Source organism: Ptiloglossa arizonensis, chromosome 5 (assembly GCF_051014685.1).
Source record: "Ptiloglossa arizonensis isolate GNS036 chromosome 5, iyPtiAriz1_principal, whole genome shotgun sequence".
Taxonomy (NCBI): domain Eukaryota; kingdom Metazoa; phylum Arthropoda; class Insecta; order Hymenoptera; family Colletidae; genus Ptiloglossa; species Ptiloglossa arizonensis.
Window position 1 is genome coordinate 906,771 of NC_135052.1, and position 18,509 is coordinate 925,279.

General features: G+C 37.7%; 2 protein-coding genes across 4 annotated transcripts; both read left to right on the forward strand.

Annotated features, from left to right (window-relative positions):
* Window positions 1-38: 38 nt before the first annotated feature.
* On the forward strand, window positions 39-7,073 carry LOC143147630 (adenosine deaminase). Its single transcript, XM_076313031.1, has 4 exons — window positions 39-395; window positions 2,108-2,699; window positions 4,641-4,961; window positions 5,252-7,073. Exons 1-4 carry the CDS (start codon window positions 188-190, stop codon window positions 5,637-5,639), a joined length of 1,509 nt encoding a protein of 502 aa, XP_076169146.1. The 5' UTR covers window positions 39-187; the 3' UTR covers window positions 5,640-7,073.
* Window positions 7,074-8,051: 978 nt separating this feature from the next.
* Window positions 8,052-16,737, forward strand: Beta'cop (coatomer subunit beta'). Of its 3 annotated transcripts, XM_076311656.1 has the most exons (9): window positions 8,052-8,149; window positions 8,271-8,438; window positions 8,825-9,176; window positions 9,249-10,187; window positions 10,260-10,495; window positions 10,563-10,901; window positions 10,973-11,572; window positions 11,799-12,092; window positions 12,648-16,454. In XM_076311656.1, the coding sequence occupies exons 2-9, from the start codon at window positions 8,436-8,438 to the stop codon at window positions 12,690-12,692; spliced, it is 2,808 nt and encodes a 935-aa protein (XP_076167771.1). In that variant the 5' UTR covers window positions 8,052-8,149; window positions 8,271-8,435; the 3' UTR covers window positions 12,693-16,454. The 3 variants fall into 3 exon arrangements, with proteins under 3 accessions (XP_076167771.1, XP_076167770.1, XP_076167772.1); XM_076311655.1 differs by having other exon boundaries at window positions 8,137-8,438; XM_076311657.1 differs by lacking the exon at window positions 12,648-16,454 and adding an exon at window positions 16,462-16,737 and having other exon boundaries at window positions 8,139-8,438.
* The last annotated feature ends 1,772 nt before the right edge of the window (window positions 16,738-18,509 follow it).

The window sequence follows — 18,509 nt, forward strand, 5'->3', positions numbered from 1 at the left end:
GCCGAATAAGCATTACTCTTATTTGTTCGGCGTATCTACGAGAAGCTACACGATTGCTTGGCAGAAACGTTCGTTCAGTTTAGCGCGGACTGTCAAGACGATCGGATCACAGACTTATAAATAGCGCCGCGATTCGGCCTGACAGAGTAAACGATAACATCGGACGGTGTGATACCGATCATCGACCATGAAGGAATTCATTTTTTTACTAATAATAATAATCGACCAGGCGACTGTAAATGTCGCGTTGCCGCGAATAAATTACTCGTCCCTTCGGGATCAGATACTGAGGTACGAACAACAACTGGCTATAGGCGCCAATTTAACCTTGAACGATGTCGAATTAGCCGCCAACGAGATCCTGATGAACGCGAAGAGGAAAGAACTGGACGCTGGTTCGTTTTAATTCGGCAATCTCACCGCAAACACAACAATCCACGCGGCACATAATTTTACGTAAACGGAAAAACCTGTTCGACACTTTATATACGGTCGCGCCTAAGCGAGTCGTCGGATATAACAAAACGATTACAATTAAACGACACACGCTCGAGATAATGACCGTTTCTTTCTCACGACCGCGTGAATTTTGCCTTGTTCGGCATTGTTTACGAACGCCCCTCCGTTAACTAGAGCGATACTTCCTTTTGTCTTTCTTTGTTCCCATTGACCCCTTCGGTATATAGATTCGACATTGCTTCGGAGGACTTCGGGTAATCGAAAAAGTAAGCGAACCAGAAGTTTTCTCTCTCGCTCCCGAAAGAGCCGAGGTCCGATTTATCAGCGAGAGGCTTACCCGACTGCATCGTTCGCGTGCCAAGTACCGCGTACGCACCTTGGAACTGATATTTCGCATTTTAGATAGAACGTGTATGCTTGAAACGTGTTCTTTCGTGAACGAAATTCTTTAATAATTCGTCTTCGTCGCAGTACTGAACGTATCTGGACAATCGTCGACGCGACGAGTTCTCGGTTGTTTCAAAAACGAGAGAAAAGGAATTCTTTTTCGTTCTCGAATCTCCGTGGTCGTCCGAAATGAATAATTAGTACGCAGAGTAGTGGAATCTGTCACCGCTGCTTCGATACCGTATACTCCGTACAGCGAAAAGATTTGAACGCCCGATACACGTCGCATGCGGAAATCACCGAGTGGCGTGTGTTGAACGTGTTGTGTAACGCCCATAGGCGTTCACCGCATGGACCGTATCGATAGGACGTAATAACATCTGAAATAGAAAATAATGCCGGAAGTACACGATTCATCAAAACCTCTTCAAAATTGTATCAGTATCGAAAGAAAATTTCCACGAAGAAAAGATAGAAAACCTCGGCAAGTTTTTAAAAGCAACCAAACTACTGTTGAAAATTACGTAAAATAAATCAGTAGCTAATAATTAAGCCTCTTTAGACTCTCTATCTTTTAAGATCAACCGGAACCTTCCAATATTTTTACTTTTCGTGCAATACCTCATTTTCGCTGAAAATCTTGGATATTCGCGAAAACTCGTGTTTTCGTAAATTGGGAGCGATGCAACGATTCTGTTCCCGGATAATTGCTCGGGGAGCGAGGTTCTACAAAGGTGGTAGAATGTTTCTCGAAAAGCAAAATTCTAAATGTAGATCGGGCCGTTACAATCTTCTCTTCTCTCTCGCTCGAATAGGCATAAAAACGAACCTAATTAATACCAACGTGAATACAAGAGACCATGTATCGTGACAAAGCCCCTTATTTAAAAAACAAAGAACCACCCTCGTTGGGAAATTACACAAACAGACCTGATTGCCTCCCATTGGCGTACAACGTCGTACAGTCACTTTGTAAATCCACAGAAAGGATCTGTAGTGCCGTTTACTCGTTCAATAATATACTAGCTAATAATTACTCGTTCAAACATTAATACCGTCCAGATAATACGTTCGTCCACGCGATGAAGTGCAAAACAGTCTCAAGAAAGATTCATATTGCTCCAAGTAAAAAAAAACGTGGGCAAAATTCGTGTCGGACAGTGTTACTACTCGATTCACCGAAACATCGGGGGGAGGTGTGTGTTGGGGGGGGGGGGGGTCGTTTCTTTTTGTTACACGTAGCTTTTCACGAATTTTGCAGCCTTCGAGAACCCCTTGATGTTCCCCCCGAGTCGAAACTTTCTCACCGCGAAGAACGACATCGAGCGTTCGGATGTCTTCAAGCTGCTACGACGTATGCCAAAAGGTGCTGTGCTCCACGCTCACGACTCGGCGACAGTCACTGTCGACTACATGTATCGCAACATCACGTTTCGCGATGATCTGTACATTTGTCACCGCGAAGACGACATCCAGCTGCGCTTCTTCCAGGAGCCGGACGAGAAATGCGGTTGGGAGCTACTGAGGACCGTGCGCCAGGATCCAACGAGAGCATCGAAGGTCAACGAGAGGATTCTGGAGAAATTGTCGATGTACTGCAACGATCCCAACGAGGTTTACACGGACATCGATAAAGCGTGGATGAAATTCGCCTCGATTTTCGACTTTGTCTCCCCGATAATCACTTACAGGCCGGTGTGGGAGGACCATTTCTTGAAGACACTCGAGGAACTGTACGAGGACAACGTGATGTATCTGGAGTTACGAACCGGGTTGCCGATTCTGTACGATTTCAACGGTACCCAGTACAAACCGCGAGACGTGGTCGCCATTTACAAGAATCTCACCGAAAGGCTAGTATTTATTTGCAGAGCTCTGCTTATAGGTATTGGGTTGTTTGGAAAGTCGAAACAGTTATTCTACTAATAATATTAGTAATTAGTTATTCTGCTAATAATATTAGTAGTCGGTTATTCTACTGGCAATATTAATAGATTTTAATCGTTAATTTTAATCGGTTGTTCGTTCTCCAAAATGAAGAATATATAATTTAATCAAATGTTTAATCAAAAAAAAAAAACGAAATGACTCTCCGTATAACCTAATGCAATTAGTCGCGAAAGTATTCGCACGCTCTATTACAAGGAAATTTTTTTAATTTGTAAGTCTGATGTTAACGAAAGTTTGCGCGCGTGTAAAGCATAATAGTGGAGGTATATATGGAGAATTCTTTTCGTGCGTAGAAAATTTTCTTTAAAAAGGTGAAATCGTGTCTCGAAGGTTTCAATCTTTTTTTTTTTTTTTGTTTTTTTTTAATGCAACTTTTCTTAGGGCCCTGTTTACAAGAGAATGATAAAGTACTAGGAGCTAAATAATTTTCGTATGAAACGTTTCGATCTATTTTGACCACCATTACGAAGTTGCACTTGAAAACTAGAAGGGAAAATAGCACTGTAAATACACGCTGCAAATGTAGCGTTTATACGATTAAATAGCCTGCAACGACCTTCATTTTCCTTGTAATTTCGGTGGAGTGAAAATTTACTTGCAAAAATTGTTCAGTTTTTAGCCACCTATCGTTCTACTCTGAAGAAAGTCGGAGAAAAAGTTGTATTGAAAAAGTGACAAACTGTCGTCTGTTTCAATGTAAATAAAAAACATGAAATTCAAAGATATGGCAGTGCCCCAAAAAGTTCGAGTTTTACATAAAATTTCGTGACTTTTGTCAATGGAGAAGAAATATCAAGACACTGGTTAAGTTTGCTTCGGGCGATCGAGGGATATTTATTGTGTATGTGTGTAAAATTTTCAATCGATACATTCATTTGTCCCCGATACATAATCGCGAACGGGTTTGAGAAATGTTAATCAGCATTTCGCGTTCTATTTCAGAGTATAACGAACCAGGTCGATCGAAAATTCGCAATAAAGAACACTTGACAGAACTGTCTTTTTTTTTCTTTTTCTTTTTTTAAACGTCGAACTTTGTACTATTCGTTCTTTATCAAGGTGAATTCTCTGCATTCCAGAAGTTGTTCCGGGGAACTAGGTCAGACTGTACCGTTAGCACAATTAGCAACAAAGTAAACAGTCGTACGACAAAATTAAATGTCCTCAGATCCTGTATTCCTATTACGAACTGATATACGTGCAGTTCTGATGTGCAATTACTCTTTGTCTTTTAACACTTTTCGTTGCACCGTTCAATTTACGCTTCGACAAAGCTAATCGATGTACACTTGGCAAACATAATAGTCGACAAAAGTTAGTTATTCTATTAATATTACTAATAGAATAACTAACTACTAATATTATTAGTAGAACAACCAATTACTAATATTATTAGTAGAATAACTATTTTGGTTAAATGATTTTAGAAACAATAAGAACTATTTCAAACTGCACATAGAATATCGTTCCATTGAATAAATTAAAGGGGACCCTTCCATTCCTTTCTTGCTCCTTGGGAAGAGAGAGGGGTGAGCTCGACAACAGTTCTTTTCGCGTCATGTAAAACGTATCTCCACGTGCTACCGATAAAAGAAATTAGTTTACTATTTTCGATACTTCCAGAGAAAATAATAGCTCGTGTCGCTTCAAAGTTCACCCTGTGGAACTCTGAACCCACATTGTTTGTAACGAGTGATATCTCGAGGAAACGATAACGAAGGTGCTTCGAATTCTTATCTTCGACTCTTCGGACGCAAAAAGATCGATCGCGACTGGATTAGGTGACCTCACGCGGACGTGAGAGCGGCCGATAAATCTATCGAACTAACGAAACACGTGTGCAGATTCAAGAAGAACCATCCGGACTTCATTGGCGTTAAACTGATTTACGCGACTCATCGCATCTTCAATAACATGCTGTTCAAAGACCACGTGAAGATCTTCAAGGAGGTGCAACGACTGTTTCCGAACTCGATACTTGGATTCGATCTAGTCGGCCAAGAAGACAAAGGTTACATTCTGAAACATTTCGCGGACATATTAATGAACATGGAATCGAACACGAAGTTCTTCTTTCACGCGGGAGAAACGAATTGGTACGGCACCTTGACAGACGAGAACCTTGTCGATGCTATTTTGTTGAATACACGACGCATTGGTCACGGGTAAGCAAAACGAAATTGTTAAATAACTTTAACGAAACTATTAAGCGCGTGTATTAAAAAAAAAAAGAAAGAAATAAAATAATTAAAAGAATGGCATCTTGTCATCCGGTGTCAAGATGTTTGATCAAATTATAATACGATGTAAGTCCATATGACATTAGAGGAAAAGAGGTTACAAGTCACCATTTTACTGATTTTTAGTTTGTTTAAAAGATACAAGACTTCAAAGTTGACGATAAAATTTGTGGTTAACGATAATTTTCGTATTTGTTCAAAAAATTGTCCCACAGGTACGCACTGATGTATCATCCATTTCTCATGGAAATGACAAAAAAAATGAACATCGCTATAGAGGTGAACCCGATCTCCAATCAGGTGTTGAAGCTCGTCGGTGATTTGAGAAATCACTCCGCGAGACGATTATTCGCCGAGGGTTATCCGGTGGTTGTTTCGAACGACGATCCTGGATTTTGGAACGCGAGAGCCCTCAGTTATGACTTCTACGAAGCTTTCATGGCGCTGATGTCGAAGCACTCGGACCTCAAAGGACTCAAACAATTGGCCATGAATTCCCTTCTTTACAGTAGCTTGAACGATCCCGAGAAGAAGGCCGCGATCGCTCTTTGGGAGAAGAAATGGGACACCTACGTGCAAGACGTGGCTCGTAACGAACATTAAGCACACGAATTGGGAAACGAACGACGATATTTACGTTCGAAAAACGTGTACAATTTATCGAGAACTTGTAACGTTACGTGGATGCGTGCGAGAGAACGCTTCTCCCCACGGATTCCTTAAAGCAGTGCCTTATTATCTTTTTCTGCGTTCATTATCGCGTAATGACTGTCAACGAGGAATCGATGATTTCAACCGGTTCTTCGTGTGATTTCTTTTGCTTGAGGACAGGATGTTGTTTGTTTGTGTCGTGTATAATTCTAGGAAGTGTATGTAAAACACGAGGTTACAAATGATACATGATATGATGATATATATACACATATATATCATATATGTATATCATTCGCTCGAGAACCGTAAAAGATTGAAATCTGAGCGCGGTGACTTTTTTTTTCAGTTCCGGAAAAAAGTGAATGAAATTACGTTAAACGGTGCGTAACGAGCCCGATATGTATAATAAACTGAATCATTTAATTCGCGCGAAATACGGATTGCCGCAATTTTATTAATACTCTATTGAATAGAGAGACGAGTTATTACTCCACTTTTAACGAAACGAGTTTATAATTTACCTTGCACGATACGCGAAATGTCAAATTTGTATTCTTTTATTTTCCCCTCTGATGATTAAAAAAAGAACAAAATACTTTCTGGTTTAATAAACATTAAATATTGCTACGAAAATTATTTATTACTCTATCGTTTAAGTATAGATCATTGAATTTGAATTTATTTCTCTTCTGGACGAAAAAATAAAAAATTTTAAAGGTCCAAGACGCATTGATTTTTATCGATATTGTGTTACGATATGTTTGAATTTCTACACGTTAAATGTTGCTTTAAATTAAATAATAACAAAATTAGAAGAGAAACAGAAGTATTGCTGTTTTTGTGATATTAATTAACAATGTATTCTGGCAACGCAATAATAATTCAATTTTTCCGCTCGTTGTTGCAATGTACAGATGGTGATAATAATCTTGTATGAATTTCTTACATGGTCAAAAAAATATTTATTTGTTAGTTTAACGATAAGATTACCTACCTAAGATTATATACGTGAACGCCCGTGCTTTTATTATGTCCGGTAGTGATTTTGCTTATAGAGTCAACAGGGTGATTAAACCTAACCTACTCTGTACGCCTTACAATCAAGTTGGAGTTATGATAAACCCTAAGAAGAAAATCGTAATCAATTCGCTCGTATTATTAGTCTATATAATAGTGATCACCATTTGTAGGTTTTTAGTAATTCCGATATAGAACTTCTGTTACACTTATAATTGATTGAGTATTCTAATGAAACGTAAGAACATCGATGTAACTAATACATTTCAACAATTTTATTTCGTTTAACACGAGTAGCGTTCTTTCTGTGCCTGTTTTGTTTCCACTTCCTTTATGTAATCTTAAATTATAAGCAATTGAAAAGGATATGAATGTTTCATGTGTTCGATTATTTCTTCCTTAGAATATTTATTAGTATTCAAGATAGGATTTGAGAATAGATAAGACTTGGAAAATTTTATTATGCTGTAAGGCTAGCTAAAATTTTTAAAACATTCTTAGTTTAATGTTATTAAAATATTTCAATGTTTTATCCATTTATGGAAATCAATGGAACTTATTGTTAGAATAGTTTCTGAACCTGACAGGTTTGATAAAATTTCATATGATATGCAGGGACGAGTTTTCTACATTCACTACCATTACCGACTTTGATGGTTCAATTAAATATAGTTCCTAGAATCGCCATTCGAAAAGAAAGATGTCGCTTGAAAACCATTAATTTTTACGAGGTCGGTATTTTAGTTCCTGGGACACCACTTTTACACATGAAATATCTATTCTTTATCTTGTCTGTAATTGTGGTACCATGGGAATGGGACAGAGGGCAGTGAAGAAACATCGTTTAGATACAATCGTGTCAACACATTCAAACAAATTTTTGTTTAATGGCCAAAACCTGAAAAAAGAATTTATCTTCATTACAATACTTTTGGTTATATGAACAAGGCTAATGTTCTATTTACGGATTCAGATCTTTCGAGAACGAGAGAGAAAACCTCACATTTCTTTCATAATTTGCCTAGTTGAAAGCTGTATCTTTGAAACTGATAGACTGAGCTCACGAACCACAACTCTTGTATAGAGCGTGTAATGGGAGGGAAATCTATGATTCGCTGCATAGTCAATGCCGGATTTAGTACTATGAGTCAACTGTACATTCTGCGACCTGTAATGTTAGGTTTATTTCGTAGTTTGTCTATGCAGCAGTTTGTTACTGACTTAATTTTTAACATCATACATTATTAAACACTGTACAATATTAAAGGACAAAGAAACGTATATTGATCTGCTATGTACACTTTAATGTAAAAAAGTCAGTTGGCATTACATAATGTTCAATTTGAATTGACATAAGGATATTAATTTAAAAAGGCCGCCACGATCTCCGATATACATTACGTTATCGATATTATCGACAAAACAGTCCTAACCAATTTGATGTAAATACGTACGCATACATTTTACAATTTAGTGATCAAGTTATTATATAGATTAGAACTCTATTAACTTAATCTTTAATAATATCAATGGGAGGTTACTGGAAAAGTGTTTATTTATTAGTACTTCAGCAATAAGCATCTGGTTCATGCGGACGCCATTTTTGCTGCTGGCATCGGCCACGTCCTAACTTGATGGCAGGAGATTTGGATTCGTTTATGTATTGCCATCATCGAGCTCTAAGTTATTGAATACCACCTGAAAGAAAACCAAGCTGAACAGTGAAAAATGGTATGTATTTCGAAGATGACGCTGATACACACTTAAAATCTATGTCACCGGTAAACACCTGTGGACACTTTGTATTGACATTGTATCTCCGCCTGTTTCGTTTGACACATCAAAATATCCATTTTCATGCATTAAAATACATATTCTTTGCAATATGATAATCTCCTCTTGCAGTTGCCAAAAAAAACTTTTTGCTTTGCTTTCAACGCCGACATTATTTTTAAAAAGTTTATTACATTTTTTATCATGACTAAATCTTTGAATAAAATGATAATATATATTAAAATATACAAATTAAAAACTGGGTTTTTGCATACTTAATAGATCATAGAATGACAACAGTTTTGTTATAAATATCTATCATTTTATATATTACTTTCTTCTAGCCACTCAGGTTAGACATCAAGCGAAAGCTGACTGCTCGGTCGGACAGAGTGAAGAGTGTTGACCTTCACCCGACAGAAGCATGGATGCTGTGTTCGCTGTATCAGGGAAATGTTAACATTTGGAATCATGAAACTCAATTGTTGGTCAAGTCGTTTGAAGTGTGTGATCTACCAGTTCGTACAGCCAAGTTTGTACCACGTAAAAATTGGGTTGTCACTGGTTCCGATGACATGCAGATCAGAGTATTCAATTATAATACTCTCGAGCGTGTGCATTCTTTCGAAGCACACAGTGATTATGTCAGATGTATAGCAGTACATCCAACACAACCATTTATATTAACTAGTAGCGGTATGTAGTACACACATTGTTGCCTTTCTGTTATTCTACTAGAATTTTTAATTCTTTAAACTTTTTGCTCAGATGACATGTTTATCAAATTGTGGAATTGGGAGAAGTCTTGGATAGGGCAACAAGTTTTTGAAGGGCACACTCACTATGTCATGCAGATTGTTTTTAATCCAAAAGATAACAATACATTTGCTAGTGCTTCGTTGGACAGAACGGTAAAGGTATGGCAACTTGGATCTTCCACTGCCAATTTCACGTTAGAGGGTCACGAAAAAGGTGTTAATTGTGTCGATTATTACCATGGTGGTGATAAACCATATTTGATATCTGGTGCTGATGATAAATACGTTAAAATATGGGATTATCAAAATAAAACTTGTGTACAGACACTGGAAGGGCACACACAGAATATTTCAGCTGTCTGTTTCCATCCAGAATTACCTATCATTCTTACTGGCTCGGAAGATGGAACTGTTAGAATATGGCATGCTGGAACATATAGATTAGAATCTTCACTGAACTATGGTTTTGAAAGAGTATGGACAATTGCCTGTATGCGTGGTTCAAATAATGTTGCGATTGGTTACGACGAGGGTAGTGTCATGGTAAAAGTTGGCAGAGAGGAGCCAGCAGTTTCAATGGATTCATTGGGTGGCAAGATTGTATGGGCCAAGCATAGTGAAATACAGCAAGTAAATTTGAAGGCTCTAGGAGAGGAAGCACAAGATGGAGAACGGCTGCCATTGGCAGTAAAAGATATGGGTGCCTGTGAAATTTATCCACAAACTATCCAGCACAATCCGAATGGAAGATTTTTAGTGGTTTGTGGAGATGGAGAATATATAATTTATACATCCATGGCACTAAGAAATAAAGCCTTTGGTCAGGCATCGGAATTTGCGTGGGCTGCTGATTCAAGTCAATATGCTGTTAGAGAAAGTAATACCACTGTAAAAGTTTTCAAGAATTTCAAAGAGAAGAAAAGTTTTAAACCGGAGTTTGGCGCTGACGGTTAGTATAGGGATTGTAAATATATTCTTAAATCCTAAATGTCCTCTTTCTGTATTACATCATCCTTTACAGGTATTTTTGGCGGCTTTTTATTGGGAGTATCTTCCATATCTGGCCTATCTTTCTTCGATTGGGACACGTTAAAGCTAATTCGTCGCATAGATATTCAACCAACGCACGTTTATTGGGCGGAAAACGCATCTCTCGTAGCGTTAACCACATCCGATCAATATTTTATTTTGAAGTATCACGCTGATGCTGTCGCGAATGTTGCTGAAAATTCAGAAGACATCGAAGACGCGTTTGAGGCACGTTATTTACATTGCTAGTGCCATAATGAAAATAAGTTTTTACAATACGTTTTCAATATTGCAGATGGTGGCCGAAATGAGTGAAGTGGTGAAAACTGGCCTTTGGGTCGGTGACTGTTTCATTTACACAAACAGTGTTAATCGAGTGAACTACTTTGTCGGTGGAGAAGTGGTAACTGTATCACATTTGGACAGACCGATGTATCTGCTTGGATATGTACCCAGGGATAACAGATTGTACTTATGCGACAAGGAACTTTCGGTTGTATCTTATTCTTTATTACTGTCCATACTGGAATATCAAACAGCTGTTATGAGAAAGGATTTTGAAACAGCAGACAGAGTTCTGCCTACAGTTCCAAAGGAACATCGAACCAGAGTCGCACATTTTCTAGAAAAACAGGTTTGTATCTTCAAACGATTCATAACTATCTATTACTCAAAAAGATCGATACTTGACTCGAAACGTTGCAGGGTTTCAAAGAACAAGCGTTAGCAGTTTCAACGGATCCGGAGCACAGGTTTGAATTGGCTTTAGCATTAGGGGATCTCGTCACAGCGCATACACTTGCCAAAGAAGCCAATAGTCAGCTAAAATGGCGGCAATTGGCGTCTCTCGCGACACAGAAGGGTAAACTGTGTCTTGCACAGGAGTGCTTGCATCAAGCACAAGACTTCGGTGGACTTTTGTTGCTCGCCACCAGCACAGGAAACGCGAATATGATCGAGAAACTCGGCACAGACGCGGACGATACCGGCAAAAACAACATTTCGTTCTTGTCGTACTTCATTCTCGGAGATCTCGATAAATGCTTAGACATTCTCATTAAGACGGACAGAATTCCTGAGGCTGCATTCTTCGCGAGAACGTACGCGCCTAGTAAAATTTCATCGATCGTCAAATTATGGAAAGAAAAACTTTCGACAGTAAGCGAGAAGGCTGGACAAAGTCTGGCCGATCCTGAACAATACGAAAACCTTTTCCCTGGCTACAGCGAAGCTTTGATAATCGAACAGTTCCTGAGAGAAACAGGCAACAAGAAGATTCTTGCATCAGCATTCCCAACGGTGCAAGTAAGTTACAATCTTCAAGGCCACATAACATTTCTAACATACAAAAACGATCCAATTGTTGTTCGTTCGTGTTACTAATAGAACGTAAATAAACTTTTAAGTAGTAGGCCAAGAATATTGTAATGTTTAAACTGCGAAAAGATAACATTTTCTATGGATTAATCTAGTAAGAGTCGAGTATTTCTTTGAGTGTAATATATAACATAAACTTTTTTATTCGTTGCAGCCTAACACAGACCGGAAGCCATTGGAAGAAATGTTGGCAGCTGAGCAGGCGAATCAATTCACTTACAAAGGCGAGAGCAGTAAGAGCGAGCCGGAAGTGCCGACAGCATCTACCGAAGTCGTGACAAACAGGTTACTAGATCTCTACATCGGTAAGACAATTCCCCCATCGGCCGAAAATCCGACCGCTCCTGAAAAAACAACAAAGTCCACCGTCAGCAGCTCTAGACCGCTCACGTTGGACGATGATGATTTGGACCTCGATCTCGAAATTGACGATACCATTGACACCACTGTAAGTCTTATTATATCGGTACTTTTATCGTTAACGTGTCTCTTATATTTAAATCATTGTATTTGCAATGTTTTGGCCACCTTGTCTGGGATCATATTTTGTTTCTTAATGTAACCATTTTTTGTGCATGCCGACGTTACCCATAAGTACTTCTGATTAACAAAGTAAGTGTGCGCGTGTGCATGGTGTCTAGCAGTGAAAGTTTGTTTAGCATGTAAACGAAAAAGTTGGGTGAAATTCATTCGTTCGAAAATTTCTTCTACACAGATCAGATCGTGAACCTTGAACATCTTATTCGTGTGATTCACGAGAAGGTAAATAATGGTTGTAAGTAAGAACGCCAGAAGTAGCTACTTGCACAGAAATTCTAACGAAATAATACCATAACCGATCCGAAATTTTTCCTCTGACGCTCAAAAAGTATAACATAGGTATCATTATTGTTTGTATCACGAAGACCCATTGAACAATCAGTTTGCGATCAATTGCTTCGTCTTGTAGCAGGACCCATCTTTTACTTCATATTGATAATGAGATTATTGGATCATCTTACAGATACAGCATTCGATTCAAGTAGCTCCATCATTTATTGGGAACTAACGAACTTTGAAACAGTGTGTAAATTGGAAGATAGGTAACATCAAACGTAGAAAAAAGTCGTCAAATTTGGAAGAACCACACATTGCAAGAATCAAAATTGCAGCCAAAAAAAAATAAAAAATCCTGCAAGATGATGATGGAACACAAAGAGAGCTACCAGGATCCAAACTAATTATCGTTACACGTAATTATATTGTTTGGATTCGATACAAAGCAGCTTTATTCTATAAAACGAGTTTCACTATGACAATACATAACCATGAGCGGCAAAACTGACATTGTAGAAACTGCAAGAATTTGACTGGAATACACGTTGGACGTTGTATCGAAAGATTGCAAAGATATCATTATCATTATACTTATTTTAGAAGTATGCACTGTTATTTAAATGGTAGAAAAACGAAAGCTAATAGTATTCGGACAAAAGAAAAGGATTTTTATGAAAATGTGATTGAAAAGCTAGCAGATACGGTAACAATACCTCGCATATTGTCCCTTAGTTATCCCCACCGCTTAAGTGTGTATCTCACTCGCTCTTGTTGTTCTTACTCTGCAACTGTATCTCACTCGTTCTCGTTGTTCTTACTCTGTAACTGTATCTCACTCGCTCTCGTTGTTCTTACTCTTTAACCGTGTATCACTCTCTCAACGTCCTTACCCTCTTCCCCTATGTATACAAAGGCGAACGAGTCGGAGATTGATAACAGCGGTCAATTCCTGGAACACTATCTCCATTACGGTCTCCGTTTCGGATATTATGCGAAGTATCACAGTACGTAACGAAATGATGTGGAAAACGAACAAGTTCTACGTCACCTTCTAGAATTACAAAAGATCGAATTGCACCACTCGAGGTAGCGTCTGATAATAATTTCGGGAATCACAATTGTACACAACTGCCAAGATTAGATAAATTATGATTCTTTTCTCGTACGAGTACTAGGTGCCATTGTCGATAATCGTGAAGAAAAGCAATGTGTCGAGAATTTTCTTGCGATATTATTCACACAATGTATCACACGTAACTTGTTTATCCGTATCTGTCTTCGTTGTTTCAAACAATGCGCGAAAATGTAATATACAAAAATTGTAGGGTTTAAGAAAGTACACAATATGGTATGAATAGTTTACTTTTTATAAGCGGTGGCGCAGAAAAGATACAGAGGTTTATTTTTTTTTTTTTTTTTTTTTAATTTTAATGGAATATCCTATTTCTTATACTCGATTTCGATAGAATGACGTATTTAATATGATTTATAAAAGGTACATTTGGCCTAAAACGATTAGTTTTCGAGATATTCGACTTTGTCCACGAAGCGTGTTTAAACATAAACAAAGTAAAATATCTCGAAAACGGTAAGTTTCAGGCAACATATATCCTACTGATTTATACTCGAAACACGTCGTCTGATCGAAATTGAGCGTAAAAATTGGACGTTCCATTTAGAAAAAACAAAATTGACCTCTGTATCCTCTCTACGCCTCTATTTTTAAACAAACATTTTTATACTATATTACGTACTTCTTTACACCCTACAATATTCGTAACTAACATTTTCGTGTATTGTTCGAAACAGCAGAGATAGATTTAGGCGCACAGACCGTAATATATATTTATTGTTTAATTATGAACAAAAATTTCATTCGTCTACTTTTGTCGCTATTTAGTAATTCTAGTCTACGTTTATCTATCGGGGTAATATCGAAATCGCGAGATAAAATTTCCTCGCGTGTATTGGCACGTAATATTTATTTATTGTTCAATTACGAACAAAATTTTTATCGTCTACATTTGTCGCTATTTAGTAGTTCTAGTCTACGTTTATCTATCGGGGTAATATCGAAATCGCGAGATAAAATTTCCTCGCGTGTTTCGGCACGTAATATTTATTTATTGCTTAATTATGAAAAAAAATTTAATTCGTTTACTTTTGTCGCTATTTCTCTTTAGCAGTTCTGTTCTACGTCTATTGGGATAATATCGAAATTACGAGATAAATGAATCAAGGTCAAACGGAAGGGAAAGAGAAGGGGAGCAAGTAAGAGGAGCGTAACTAGACGATGGCTTAATACCCTTAAATACGGACGCGTAACTCTAGAAGGGTATTACATTACCAAAACAGTCTGAAGCAGAGTGTATCACGCACACGCGTGTCCGTCGCGCGTGTGCACGACGTGTATCGATCCTGACCGATGTATGTGAACACGTTTCACCTATCGAGCAGAACAAACGGTCCGTTAAATAAACCGGAGAAAGGTGAAACACTCCAGCGGAAATAAAACAAAGAAAGAAACAGTGGCAGGTACGCGAGCTGAAGAATTTCAAGCGCTGAGGCTGTTTGTTTTGCGACAGCGATCGATACTATCAAAAAAAAAATTTTTACAATATTCTCGAATTGGGAATATTAAGTTTCGGGAACTAGAAAATAGTGACCCGATTTATCGAACGATAGTGGAACGATTCGTGCACCATAAACGACGATAAAAGAAATTTAATTGAAAAATTTGTATTTTTCCGATCACTCGTAGATTTTCAATTCTTTCGAGTATCTCGTGTAAAGAATCTTTCCGGTAGCGTTAGGTTTGGAGGCAGGTACTTGATATTTGTTTCGTTCGGAGCGAATTTTTGCAAATATAATATTATTCTTTCGAGAGTCGTCGGTTATCGAAATAACACTATGCGAGGGTTAAGGATCTTTAAAGGGGTATCTCCATTCTGAAGGGTTGAAAAATTAAATTTTGTTTGCATATGTTTAAAGTACATTCCGAGTATCTATTCCCAGAATTTTATATTCGACCTAACCCAGACCTAACGACGTTGCAATTCGTCGGTTCGATCGAACATATAAATGCATTTTTCTCAAAACTTTGTTTTTCAAATTGTCTGCCGCGATGCCTCAATAATGGATCGGTGAATTGTTTCAGGCGATAGTTACCGATCGAAACTGTTTTCAAATTTCTTATTTCGGATGAATCACAACGACGCAAATAGTGGTATCTGTTTGAAGTACCCTTCCGCGGTGTAATAATAAAGATACTAGTACAAAAATTTAATCGCGTTACCTTGAAATACGATCAAACTCGCGTGCAAAATTTTAAGACTATCGCTCTATAATTGTAAACAAATATTTTGTACGAAAGATTGCTCCAAAAACAGCTCCGAATGAGAATACGATATTATCGCGATAAATGTGAAAGCCTTGGGTATCGAAATTCACTTATTGGTTAGTGGTAACATTGTGGTCAATCGAAGAGTATCGTTTCACATTAATCACTCGAACGATTCCAAGGGAGAACCTCTTCGCAAAGAGGATAAAATTTTGATTTTCACATTTATCGTGCACCTCGGCTTTTCACATTTATCGTGTATCCCTAGTTTTTTTTCTTTCACATTTATCGTGTACCCCTGGTTTTTTCCCACATTTATCGTGTACCCAGTTTTCACATTTATCGTGAACCTCGGTTTCACATTTATCGCGACCTAACCCCATTAAGGCACGTTGACTTCGCACCGGTCACGGTTCGTTTTCTTTATAATCTCATTGCCGTAACACCCGAGCTCGAACCTCTATGTATTTTCCATCATTTCTCCAGGTTACATCACGCTTTCCGTTTTCAGGCTGCAAACGTGTTTTCGAACACGAGATCGCAGTGATCGCCGTTAGGGTTGTATTATCGTACAACGGCGAAGAACGTCCGTGGCGGGGATTCGGTAAGAATTGTTTGTTGTCGGAACGATTATCAAGCGTTGGAATAATTCCTGTTCCAGGGTGTGAATCTCGACGACGACCTCCTCGAGGAAGATTAGCCCTTTGATTGGAAGGCGAGCAGTGTGTCCGTCGGACGTGCAATTTCCATTCTCCTTCCGTCAGTCATTCCCCGCGAGTCGATCGGAGTCGTTTAGAATCAAGTATTACCGCTGAAGGACATTTTTGTGCGCGAGTGTTTTTATCAACGCATCATCCAATTAAGAATTATTGCGCAACCTGTACACGCGGACTTTACCCGTGTACCGAAGATTAAATATATTGTTAATATAACAGAACGGTACGGCAAGTTTTAATCTCCGACAATCCCTTTCACAGCCAGATCCTGCGTCAGTGGACACCAACGTATCCGCGTTAGGATTTTCACGAACACGTCTGACTATGAAAGTAACACAACATGTACACGCGGAGTTTACTCTTACGATGAAGGTTAAATATATTGTTAATATAATAGAAGCGACGAGAACAAGTTTTAATTACTCACATCCTTCTACAGCCAGATCCTCTGTTAAGATTCAGTTCCTAGTATCAAGATTACGGAGTTCAATCACGAAAGGAAACACAATTTGAATACACACACAACCGATTAGTGTTATCGAGGATTCGATGTATTGTAAATATTGAGAGAACAGAACGGTGCAAATTTTGATATTCTTTGTATCCAGTTTCTGAGTCAAAGGAAATATATTGTTGATACAATAGAAGCGACGAGAACAAGTTTTAATCGTTATCAATTCCTTCTACAGCCAGATCCTTTGTTAAAGTTCAGTTCTCTGGTGTCGAGATTACGGAGTTGTTTAACCACGAATGGAATGCAATTTGAATACGTGCAGCTGATTCTTGTATCGAGGATTCGATGTAGTATAATATCGACACAACAGAACGGTACAAGTATTATATTTTTCCAATCCAGATCCTGAGCCAAAAGGACTCTTACATCAGTGTTTGGTAAAAACACTGTCATTCGAACAAAATATTAATATAACTTGTACACGCGGAACTCGTCCACGATTGTTGAATAGATTATTTGCATAAGAGAACAGAGACGTTTCTTAAATCTCTACTTGTTCCTTTTTCAGAATTCCATCCTTATCCTTCACCGATCTGGTTTTAACGAGAACAACGAATCCTCTGCACTGAACTGAACTAGTCTTCTTTGGCCCGTACCTGAACCTCCTTTTTCTATTTTAGAACGAAACGCAACGACGATATAACCGCCGCATACATTCGCCACACATCACGACAGTGGAGAAGATAAGGAAGAGGTATATCGGTGTTAAAATATGATACAAAATTGTATACATATTAGTACTCATATAGTACTTATAGTACTTAAATAGTACTTATAGTACTTAAATAGTACTTATAGTACTTGAATAGTACTTATAGTACTTGAATAGTACTTATAGTACTTGAATAGTACTTATAGTACTTGAATAGTACTTATAGTACTTGAATAGTACTTATAGTACTTGAATAGTACTTAAATAGTACTTGAATAGTACTTAAATAGTACTTAAATAGTACTTAAATAGTACTTAAATAGTACTTATAGTACTTAAATAGTACTTAAATAGTACTTATATACTAATATAAGTACAGATCGTGCAAACGTTCATCTTACATGGCACTCTTGGAACTCTTAAACTCATTTGCATCGTACGAAAGAATGAAAGATACGTGCTTATCGATCATTTTTTTTTTTTTTTATCAAATTCAAGTTCAAATATTTTAAAAATTATTACAAATTTAACATTCGAGTGATTTTTGAAAGATGATGACAAAGAAAAAGAAATATATATGTATGTACAGGATATTGAGAATCTTCGATTCATTTGCATCGTACGAAAGAATGAGAAGTTTTCTTAACAAACTATTTTTTTCACATTAAATCTAAGTAGAAATATTTGGGGAATTAATAAAAATTCGATATTCTAGTGATTTTTGAAGGATTACGGTAAAGAACGTTCGTATGTACATATGTATTATATATATACACGGTGACTAGTATAAATGGCAATATGGTAATAGTACGTGAGAAAGTATATCG